Genomic DNA, 11529 nt, shown 5'->3' with positions numbered 1-11529 from the left:
TGAACATGAACAATTTTGTGCTTGAGAAGGCGTTCAACATGTTTTTGAAACTGAACAAAAATATCAAACACATCAGATTTGCGTTTAATAAGATAAATCTAGGTAAAGCGACTATAGGCATCAATGAAACTGATATAATAATTGTGACCACTGACAGAAGTCTGATCAGGACCCCATACATCTGAAAACACAAGTTCTAAAGGATGTTTCACATCACGACTAGACTCCAAAAAAGGAAGTTGATGACTCTTCCCCTGCTGACAAGCATCACACACTGCTACATCTTTATTACTAGACATGCTAGGAAGCTCATGACGATGCAAAACATGACGAACGATAGGTGTGGCCGGGTGACCAAGACAAGCATGCCACTATGACGGAGATACCCGAACTCCACTGAACACGCGAGCGACACCAGTATGCTCCAGACGATAGAGGCCCTGGCACAACCTAAGAAGAATGTCCCTCGTGCCCCGATCCTTAATAAAAAGATCAAAAGGATGAAATTCACAAAGCACATTATTATCACGTGTGAGTTTAGGAACTGAAAGAAGATTACGTGTCACAGAGGGAACTCTAAGAACATTACGAAGCTGAAGACTCCTATTTGCATGCCTAGTGAGAAGAGATGCCTAACCAATATGCGATATATGCATACCTGCTCCATTAGCGGTGTGGATCTTGTAGGAGCCATGGTAAGGTCGCGGCAGCAGGGGGACCGAGGCAAGCAGCGGTGGCAGCCCCGAGGGAGACTTGGATGACGAAGGGTGGCGGCCACCCTTCGTGGCGGTGTTGGCCGAGAGAGACCCGCTGCTCTTGGAGCGGCGCGACTTGACCCGCTGCTCGGTGAGGAGGAGGTGGGAGAAGACCTCGTGCACCATCATGGGGTTTGAGTTGCCCCGCTCGTTGATAATCTCGACCAAGGCTCATACTCCTCGTCAAGACCATTGACAATGAAGGAATTGAACTCGGAGTCGGTGAGCAGCTGTTCGATGGAGACCAACGTGTCGGCAAAGCCCTTGACCTTGTTGTAGAACTCAGTGGCCATGGAATCAAGCTTTTCATACTCACCAAGTTGACGACGGAGCGCATAGACACGGGCCTGCGACTGCGCCACAAACGAGCGCTCGAGGATGGTCCATGCCTCATGAGATGTCTTGGCGAAGACAACGAGTCCGGCAACAGCCGGAGGGAGCGACCCCTAGATGGAGGAGAGGTTCGCCTGGTCCTGCTTTGTCCAAACATGGTGCGCTGGATTGTAGACCGGGCCGTGCACGCTATCCACCAGCGCAGGGGGACATGGAAGGGAACCGTCGACGTAGCCAAGAAAGTAGTGGCCCCAAGGAGCGGGAGGACCTACGCACGCCAGAAGATGTAGTTGTCCGATGACAACTTGATGGTGATGAGGTTGCCGAAGTGAAACGGGGGCGGTGGCAGAGAGCCCGTGGAGTAGGCTGCCGGAGGCGTATACGCCATAGGGGCAGAGGCCGCGGGTGCAGCCGCGGAAACGGACGGTGCGGTAGCCAGACCCGATGCGGCGAGGCCAGCCATCAGGGCCGACGAGGACACCGACAGCAGGGCGACCGCTGCATCGCCGACGGATGTGGGCGATGAGGCACCCGTCGTGGCTATGGAGGTGTGAACCACCAGCGCTTGGCCAGACGACGAGGAGAAAAAGGAGCCGACGCTCCTCATCCCGATCGGAAGCGTCGCAGCCGCAGCGGAGTCGAGTGGATGGGAGAGAAGGGCCGCGAGGGAGGCCGGCAAGTAGCTGGCCGTGGAGGAGCCGGATGCGGCGGCGCCCAACATGGCGGCGGCGGCACGATCGGCAAGAACGGCGATGGCGGCGGTGTGTAAGGTTTAGGCGGAAGCGATTTGACCTAGTCTCATACCATGTAAGACAATAGGTTTGGGGGGAACCGGCTCAACCCTCTAGGGGTGGCCTATCACATATATATAATGAAGGGGTACAACATTACATCATACATACACATATACGGGAACTATACAGTCTAACACGCGGCTGCTCTTGCTGTTGCATCCCTGTCGGCCACCACTAACCCTCCATAGCATTCACTAGTGTACCATGGTTCCAGTGATTCGCGATCGCCCCCTGGGGAAGATTCTCCAACCCTTACACCCCACCAATGCTCTAGCTATTGACGTCAACGTGCCGGACATAGGCCGCACCCCTTAGGCAACTCCCTCCCACTCGATGGATCCTGAGGCGCCCAATCCGGACCCAGCCAACTAGCCATGCTTGAATGCACTGCTGTATCGGTGTGTCCCTTCCATGGATCCCGCGAACCCCCAAATGGCACGTGTTGTGTCCACGGACGATCCCATGCAACGCCCCCTGCCCTATGTCCGCACTCGTGAGCCAAGACCCTTGCATCCAGCCTGCCATACAGACCTACCATGCTTATGTGCTGAGCTGATTCTTTCTACTCCAGCCCCATAATGCAAACATGTTATCCCGCTTGATTTCATGTCACGCCATAGTAGTAGAGTTGCCAAGGCTGACAAGGGTTTTGGGTCGCAAACCTAGGCCAAACGCATGCTCCAATGTTAGACGATCTCCCAGTCAATCATGGAGAAATACGCAAAAAAATCGAGCGGCCTTTGGAGAGCGATGTGGTGTAGGCCTTCACTAATTTTTATGGGGTATAAAATACCTAGCAACCTAAAAAGCCTAGCCAACTAGGTCGCCACATAAAGGGCTCTGCCCAGCTGGTCGCGGTGCGATTTATGTTCCTCCAGCCTCCTTCCCTAGGAACGTAATCCTCAACTACTGGGACAAACATATCACCACCTGAAGCGTGATTGCCACTTCATCCCCTTGTATTGTCTGTTCAGTAAAAAAAAATTCTTCGATGTCTCCTGCCACTGTCTGTGAGTCCTGTGACACTGCCTTCCAGAATTCTCATTTCCTCCTGCCGACGGCAGATGGGGTGGGATCTTGATAGCCTGGCAGAGCATAATTATATTCTTATCTAATCCATCCATTCTCGATCATCACATCAACTCTTTGGTCTCACCATGATCTAGAGATGGGCACTATTGGTTGTCCAGTGTTTATGGGCCCCAAGATGACTCTTGTAAGCTCAAGTTCCTTTCCGAGCTTCAATATCTACACATGACCATGTCCGTTCCTTGGATGATAGGAGGTGACCTCAACATGATTCGCAGTGTCCCATATAAAAATAACAACCACCTTAAACGGTGTATGATGCACCATTTTCAGTGATTTGTCGCTGACATAGAGCTCTGAGATCTGTATCTTCATGGCCCCCGCTACATTGGTCCAACGAGAAAATAACCCAACTCTCATGCGTAATGACCAGGTGCTCTGTACTATCAGTTGGGAAACGATCTACCTCAACTACATGCTCAACGGTCTTGCCTCTACAGGATCCGATCACTGTCCTCTCATCATCGACTACTCCCGGCTCTCCAAAAACTTGTGATGTTTTCACTTTGAAAGAATCTGGCCAAACCTTGACGCATTCTCCCAGGTTGTCTCTGAGGCTTGGAACTCGGTCCCTGCCGACCCCTACCTCTTTCTCTGCATCTCTGCCAGGTTGATTGTGACTGCATGGCACCTTGAAGGTTGGATCACTCGCAACTTAGGCAATATTGTGTTGCATCTCCAAATTTCTCGCGAGATTATTCCACACCTTGATGACTCCCAAGACATGTGCCCACTCATGCCCATTGAGTCATGGCTACATCGGAAGCTCCATTGCACCACAATGCACCCTAGAGTGCTCCATTGCATGATAATGCACCAACTGCACTTGGTCCAAGATGGCGAATCTAATACTACTTTCTTCAAAATCCATGCAGCACATCGACAACATAAAAACCGCATCCATGATCTCCACGTGGACAACCACATCGTCACCGACGAATGTGACCATGCCAAAAGCCGCCTTTGGGCACTTGTCCTCCATATTTGCCTCATCGGAAACTTGATATTTCACAATCAAACTCGGCCTCATCGACGACTACAGCTTTGACTTACACGACCTTGGCCAGCCCTTCTCTGAGTCTGATATTTGGGACACCATCAAGAAGATCCCCAGCGTATAATCACCATGCCTGGATGGTTTCACCGTCGAATTCATGTGATCTTGCTGGGATATCATCAAGACTGGTTTTTGTGAGGCCATTGGAAAGCTACACATACAACTTCAATGGGTAGGGTTTCCAAAATCTCAACGAGGCCTTGCTCATGCTCTTGCCCAAGAAACCGGACGCATCCACGCGCTTCGAGTATCACCACATCAGCTTGATCAACCTCTTCACCAAGCTATTTGCCAAGGTCCTCTCCCTATGCCTTGTGCCAAGACTCGGAGAGATCGTTTCCACCAACCAGAGCACCTTCGTGGTTGGGCGTTTCAAGCACGACAATTTTCTGTTGGTCCACCAGCAAAAATCCCCACATGCCCTGCTCAAGCTCGACATCGCGTGTGTGTTTGATTCTGCCTCATGGTGATTCCTCTTGCAAACCCTCAGCACCTTGGTTTTATTTCGCGATGGCGTACATGGATGGCATCCTCATCTCCTTGGCTTTCCACGAGGATCTTGATCAATGGCAATCCAGGACCTCTGGAGCCCCATGGATGCAGACTGCTCAAGGGTGTTCCCTTGTCCCCCCAGGCTATTTGCCCTGGTTATAGATACTCTAAACTCCCTTCTCCACCACGCGCTGAGCAAAATAATTCTTCGGCTCCTTAGCACTAGGTAGACTGCCTCGAGCATCTCCTTTTTCTTGGATGATGAGGTTGTCTTCAGACATCCTAACCAAGCCGAGCTCAAGACCATCCAAGATCTATTATAGGTCTTCGGGCATGCCACGGGCTTGCACACTAAGTTTACCAAAGTGCTCCATTAGCCTAATCCAGTGCACCAACAAGACCGTGACAATAATGGGCACCGTACTTTCCTGCCCCGTAGCCCCATTCCCTATTACCTATCTAGGACTCCCACTTTCTGTCCTCAAAGTGGACCAAACTGCCCTCATGCTGCTGGTGAACAAGATCTACAAAAAGCTCAATACCTGGCAAGCTTCCCTCCTATCCCGTAGCGAGCATATTGCTCTTGTTCGCCAGGTCCTCAGTGTCATGCCGCTTGACCTCCTCCTATACATGGCGCTTAGTCCACTGATCCTCAAGCTGGTCACTAAGGCTATTTGATATTTCCTTTGGCATGGGCAAAAGGAGGTCAGTTCTGGCAGCTGCCTTGTGAGCTGGCCATGAGTGTGCTGCCCCATCGAGCTCGGTGGATTAGGCATCCGCGGTATCCACCATAATGGCATCTCCCTACGAGCGTGATGGCTTTTGCTTCATGCTACATATACCTCATGACCTGGCCGCCACCTGCACCCCCTGCGAGCCTGAGGTGCGACAATTTTTTTGCGCATCCACTACCTGGACCCTTGGGGACAACAACACCTGTCGCTTTTGTAGTGCTCATTGGTTAGATGGCCACTCCACGCGGAGCTTATGCCTAATCTAATAATGTAGTAGGGAGTGGCGTCCTATGAGGGCTTGCTAGGACCTCGCTGGTGGAGGGAAAGATGCACATATTTGGCGTCGCTTGCAAAAGAGTGGCGAGATGTTGACGATTTGGTTGCAGGATGTGGGGGTTCGTCGGTGTAAGACACTGATGAGCTATAGAAGGATGGTCAGGGCAGCGGAGGCTAGTCGAAGGGCAGGGGGTGGGGTGGGGGGAGGTTTGGCCAGGCTGGGTGGCGAAGCAACACACAGATGGCGACAACATGCAGTTAGGCCGGCTCAGGTTGATGGCTCTACAGAAGCCAGGAGGAAGAAGAAACATAGCGGTTGGAGGAAGAAGAAGAAACTGGAGCCATTGGATTTGGACCTAATGGGTTCTGGAAAATCGACTGCTTTCCTGACTTATAGTTGCTCCCTAAGGAAATAAGAATGATGGAAAGAGATCTCATCTATTCCACAAGCCAACTGGCGGTACAAGTACAGGAGCCGATCCCTACATGCAGGGATGCGGTGAGATAATGGCCTGAGACTAGCTCTCACTGTTACAACAGCACATGCGTACATACACAAAATACACCAGTACATATGTCACGTTACATACAACTCAACTAGGAATACATCATTCATGTTCCTTAATTCTGAAACTAAGTACTTGAGTATGCAGATAAACATGGCCCGAGTGCAGCCAACGCGATCTTCGTCTCTTGGATGGCTATCGGAAACATCCTGGGATACTCCTCTGGCTCCACCGACAAATGGCACGAGTAAGTGCCTCATCGTGTGCATATACCTTGATCCAGCAGCGGTGCGGCGAATTGACGGTTGTTTTGATGCGTACCTACACAGGTGGTTTCCCGCCCTCCAAACAAGAGCTTGCTGCGAAGCTTGCGCGAACCTCAAGGCCGCCTTCTTGGTCGCAGTGGTGAGCACGGAGCGGCTAATCAAGCTCGCAACCTCAAGGAACTGCATGTCTATTTCATTAGGCGTTCCTAATAATAATTCGAATCTCATTTGCATGTCGCACGTCTTGATTTACAGATATTCCTGGGTTTTTCGACGGCGGTAACAATGATCTTTGCAAAAGAGACGCCGTTGGACCCTGAGTTGGCGAAGCAGGGCGAGGGGGAGGCGACGGGCCCGCTGGCTGTATTCAAGGGCCTAAAGAACCTGCCGGCCGGCATGCCACAGGTGCTCATCGTGACCGGCCTCACGTGGCTGTCATGGTTCCCCTTCATCCTCTTCGACACCGACTGGATGGGCCGCGAGATATACCATGGCAGGCCGGACGGGAGCCCGACGGAGATCGCCGCCTTCCAGGAGGGCGTCCGGCAGGGTGCCTTCGGCCTGCTGCTCAACTCTGTGCTTCTCGGGATAAGCTCCTTCATGATCGAGCCCATGTGTCGGAAGCTTGGAGCAAGGACCGTGTGGGTCGCTAGTCAGGTCCTCGTGTGCATCGCAATGGCGCTGGTGGCCATCCTCGGCGCATGGTCGCTCGGCGACTTCGGCGGCAATGTGCAAGACGCCGCGGCAACGGAAAAGGGCCTGAAGATATCAGCCCTCATCCTTTTCGTCTTCCTCGGCCTTCCCTTTGCAGTAAGCAGCATACATTGATAATGGCATCGTTAAAACTTAAAGCAGCTCCGATCAACTTATTGTCTCTGATGGCTAGTTTCGCGCCCAATGCTTGCAGGTTCTATGCAGTGTTCCGTTCGCCGTGACAGCACAGCTTGCCGCGAGCAAAGGTGGTGGACAAGGTGAGCTAGCTGCTCTCAACTGATCGTGAACTTTGAACAGAGTGTCTAACTCCAATAATTATATTTGTGCTGCAGGACTGTGCACGGGGATCCTGAACATCTCCATCGTGACGCCCCAGATGATCGTCGCCATCGGCGCTGGGCCGTGGGACGAGCTGTTTGGGAAGGGAAACATCCCGGCGTTCGCCCTCGCCTCTGTGTTCGCCTTCGCCTCCGCCGTCGCCGGAACAATCATGTTGCCCAAGATGTCAAAGAGCAGCTTCCGGTCCGTAAGCATGGGTGGAGGACACTGATTGTGTGGTGTTGGTCTATAACAGGCACCTGAAACTTTTCATGCGCTCAGTTGAATCTGCAACCAGCCATTCCCATAGTTCGTTTTTTTCTTTTTGAGCAAACATTCCCATAGTTCGTGATTCGTACGTGGGGTGTATTTGGGCTGTAGTTCTTTTTTTGAGATGTGTTTGGGCTGTAGTTGACTGACGCAACTTTCATTTTCAGTGGATTTTGTTCAACGGAATGGGCCTCAGCCCATTAGTTTTAGGTTAGTGGGTTATGCATTAGCCAGGTAGTAGTGCATTTGTGATTTAGTTGATGCTTGTTGTAGCTTAGGTCAATATTTCTCTTGTTTTCTTGATAAATTCCTCTTCACTTTTATAGCAATTGTGATGGCCATTTTAGAGTTTTGTGTTCGTTTTGATTTGTTTTCATGGTCCAAGTGCTCCGAGTATTTTATTTTTCTTTAGTATATACCAGCCGTTTTCCCTCTTTGTTTATGTCGCTATTTTTTTCTGCGTCCGCAAAAAATCATCCAAGTGATTCTTGTGTATAGTTGTATGTGCCGGTCTTTTTTCTCTCTTCGTGCCACTATTCGTTTGTACGTGCGCGTGTTGCACAGGCGATATCAATATGAGATGCAATTCAATTGTGAGGTGCTTGTATATGCACGTCCCAAGGCCATACCATTGACATGAGTAAGACAATGAATCTCCGACGTACACACGCAAGAACTACGTAATATGTGTGCAAATTATTTTGGAGTCTTAGACACTGTATTGTTATATGTTTCTTCTTGCATATTGTGAAAAGGTGCAATTTTCTCTTTTAAGTTGTTGACATCATTTTATTTTTTATTTCTTTCTTCATTTAGGGTAAAAGAAATGTCTTGATTCATTCTTCCCAGTAAAACTTTAGAGTTTAATTATATTTTAGTTTTTGTTTTATATATAGTTTTTATTACCAGATTCTGCGTTTTAATTTTGTGATTCAATTAGGTAATACCATCAGCATGAGTAAGAGAATAAATATCCGGCATACACACACAAGTACTATGTAATATGTGTGCAAATTATATTGGAGTCCAAAACACCACACTGTTATTTATTTCTTCTCGCATATTGTCAAAAGGTACAATTTTCTCTTCAAGTGTTGTCATCGTTTTTATTTTTATTTTATTTCTTTGTTTAGGTTAATAGAAGTGCCTTTATTCATTCTTCCTAAGAAAACTTTAAAGTTTATTTTTGTTTTAAATTTTATTACTAGATCCTACGTTTTTATTTTGTCATCATTTAGGGTGATACCATCGGCATGAGTAAGACAATTTATCTCCAAAGTACACACCCAAGTACTATGTAATATATGTGCAAAATATACCCGAGTCCAAAAAATTGCACTATTATATGATTATACTTGCATATTGTGAAAAAGGTGCAATTTTCTCTTTAAATTGTTGTCATCATTTTTTATTTTTTATTTCTTTCTTCATTTCGGGTATAGATATACATTTATTCATTCTTCCCAAGAAACTTTCAAAGTTTAATATTGTTTTAAGTTTTATTACCATATCCTATGTTTTTATTTTGTGGTTCATTTAGGGTAATACCATCGACATGGGTAAGAAAATTTATCTCCAACGTACACACACAAGTACTATAATATTTGTGCAAGTTATACCGGAGTCCAAAAACTGCACTATTATATGACTATCCTTGCATATTGTTAAAAGGTGCAACTTTCTGTGTAAGTTTTGTCCCTTTTTTATTTTTTATTAGGGTAATACCAATGACTTTATTTCATTCTTCCATACAGAACTTCAGTTTTTTATTTTTTTGGTTTTCTTTAATTTTTATTTTTAATTACCAAATCTTGTGTTTTTTATTCATTTAGGTAATACCAATGGCATGAGTAAGATAATTAATCTCTGACGTACACACGCAAGTGTTATGTAATATGTGTGCAAATTATATTGGAGTACAAAATTGCACTATTACGTTTCTTACAATGAAAAGGTGCAATTCATGTTCAAATTGTGTGCAAGTTTTTGCTTTTGTTTTTTTTATTTTCCATTTTTATTAGGAATTACCAATGCCTCTAATTAATTCTTCCTTAGAAAAAAATATTTTTATATTTTGTTTAATTTTATTTTAGTTTAGTTTTTTTACCAATCCTGAATTTTTATGATTCCGATTAAAATTTTTAACATGAAGATTGTTAAATATAGACTAGAATCCCTATACTAATCTTTCTATAATTACTGTGTATGCGCGAAAGCAAACATACATGTCAAAGCAAAGCATATATACATGGTAACTAATATAGTACAATGCTTTCCACGTATAGTGTATGTGCATGCATAATGGACTTATTCTAGTATCTCTTCAGTTTCTAAGCTCCCACGAATTACAACATTGTGGTTGATCGAGGGTTTTCACCACGCCCATGGCCCCACCTGTAAGGGGGTGGATATCGCTTTAGTCGGTTTGACCCCCTCCAACCCATAATTCTGATCCCTTTGTGCGTGATGAGCGCACCTGATCCCATCGTAGCTTATCCCCGATCGAACAGAAAAGACGGCGGTGGCGGCAGCGGCAGCTGAGAGTTCGCATCGATGGCGGCGGCGACGACGGCTGAGAGTTTGCATCGCTGGCAGCGCGTGTGAAGCCGGTGGATCCCTCTCACCCCTCTACCTCTCTTTCCTTTCGCCATCCTCTCTATCCTTCTCACTGCTCAGGACGGGTGGCAGCGGACATGTATGATGCTTGTCCTATATCCCTAGGAGGTGTCCCATATCTCCCCGTTCTCTCTGACTGCGGTGGGAGGGGAGCTAATGACGGCGACTCATGGATGGTGTGCGCTGGCACCAACGGTGAGCGACAACTGCTCTATTCTGGTGAGGTGACGACGGCTCTATTTCGGGAGGAGATGACGAGGTTTCCGTTTTCTAGGCACACTCTCAGTTGATTTCATCTGTTTTTTAATCCCCATCTGTGATTCCTCTATGTCTCTTCCTTTGTTTGGTTTCTCTCTTGACCTGCAGTGAAAAGGAGGCAATCAGGAATAGTAGACTAAGTCATAGCCTAGTGGTGGGAAGGGGCTGATGCCTTCCCACCCATCTAGGTTTAAGGCATGGTACTTGCAATTTGGGCTTGTTGCACCAATTATACTATATGGGTTTCCCTTACAGTTTTTCTGTCAAAAAAAACAGCAAGCCCGTAGCCATGATAGATAGTTTGTTGTATCAATTAGTTTCAAATATAGTGCATACCAGTGTTCTTCATGTGTCATGTGTTGTCTGAATTGTTATGCTCCCAAGGATGTATTGATTGTTAATGTGTAATTACTTCCTCTAAACAGCTATGAAAGTGGTTGGTCAGGAATCACCAAACAATAATGCTAAAATTAATCTGTGTGTGTGATGTGTTTAAGCTCACCATTGCAGGTTAAGCGGCCTTTTTTGCTATCATTTGTTAGCAGTACTCCCTATGAATAGTACACACTGCTTGGGTCGCCGTGTGGTAGCCATGGGGCATCACCAGCCTGGAACTAGAGCACACATTCAACCTTCGATCTAAGCCTTCTGTGTTACTTCTTGGACTCGTGCAGCTCAGTCGGATGCAACCATGAAAGACAGTGGTCTGGTTTTCGCTGACCCCTTTGATTGCTCTTCGGTTTGTTCTCATACGAAGCACATGGCCCACAACCCACATGTCCAATGGCAGGAATGTCACTAGAAGAATCTCACCATTAAGGTGCGTCTAGCCGCCTCTCTTCTCCACTTGTGTTCCTTCTCTTCCAACATGTTCTGTTTGAAGTTATTGTGTTTCAGCAAGGAGTGCAAACTGGTCTACCCACTTAGCTGGTCTAATTATCTGGGGTGTGCTACCATTGAGAAATTCACAACCGCCCCTACCACTTGCATTCTCAAATAAATGGAACCAGAATTAAAAGTTACAAATTGTAGCAGGTTAAAAAAATCACTT

The 11529-nt window shown here is 47.3% G+C and overlaps 1 protein-coding gene across 1 annotated transcript in view; it reads left to right on the top strand.

The window, feature by feature from the left end:
- Positions 1–7929, top strand: part of LOC123043070 (sucrose transport protein SUT3) — a 47228-nt gene extending 39299 nt beyond the window's left edge. The window contains exons 7-11 of the mRNA XM_044465416.1: positions 6184–6283; positions 6366–6441; positions 6558–7112; positions 7210–7273; positions 7349–7929. Coding sequence (XP_044321351.1) covers positions 6184–6283; positions 6366–6441; positions 6558–7112; positions 7210–7273; positions 7349–7566 — 1013 coding nt within the window. The 3' untranslated portion in view covers positions 7567–7929. The remainder of the gene's footprint in view (positions 1–6183; positions 6284–6365; positions 6442–6557; positions 7113–7209; positions 7274–7348) is intronic.
- Positions 7930–11529: the final 3600 nt, after the last annotated feature.

Source organism: Triticum aestivum, chromosome 1A, assembly GCF_018294505.1.
Source record: "Triticum aestivum cultivar Chinese Spring chromosome 1A, IWGSC CS RefSeq v2.1, whole genome shotgun sequence".
NCBI lineage: Eukaryota > Viridiplantae > Streptophyta > Magnoliopsida > Poales > Poaceae > Triticum > Triticum aestivum.
Note: the sequence above shows the minus strand (reverse complement) of the source record. Positions and strands in the feature narration are given on the sequence as shown.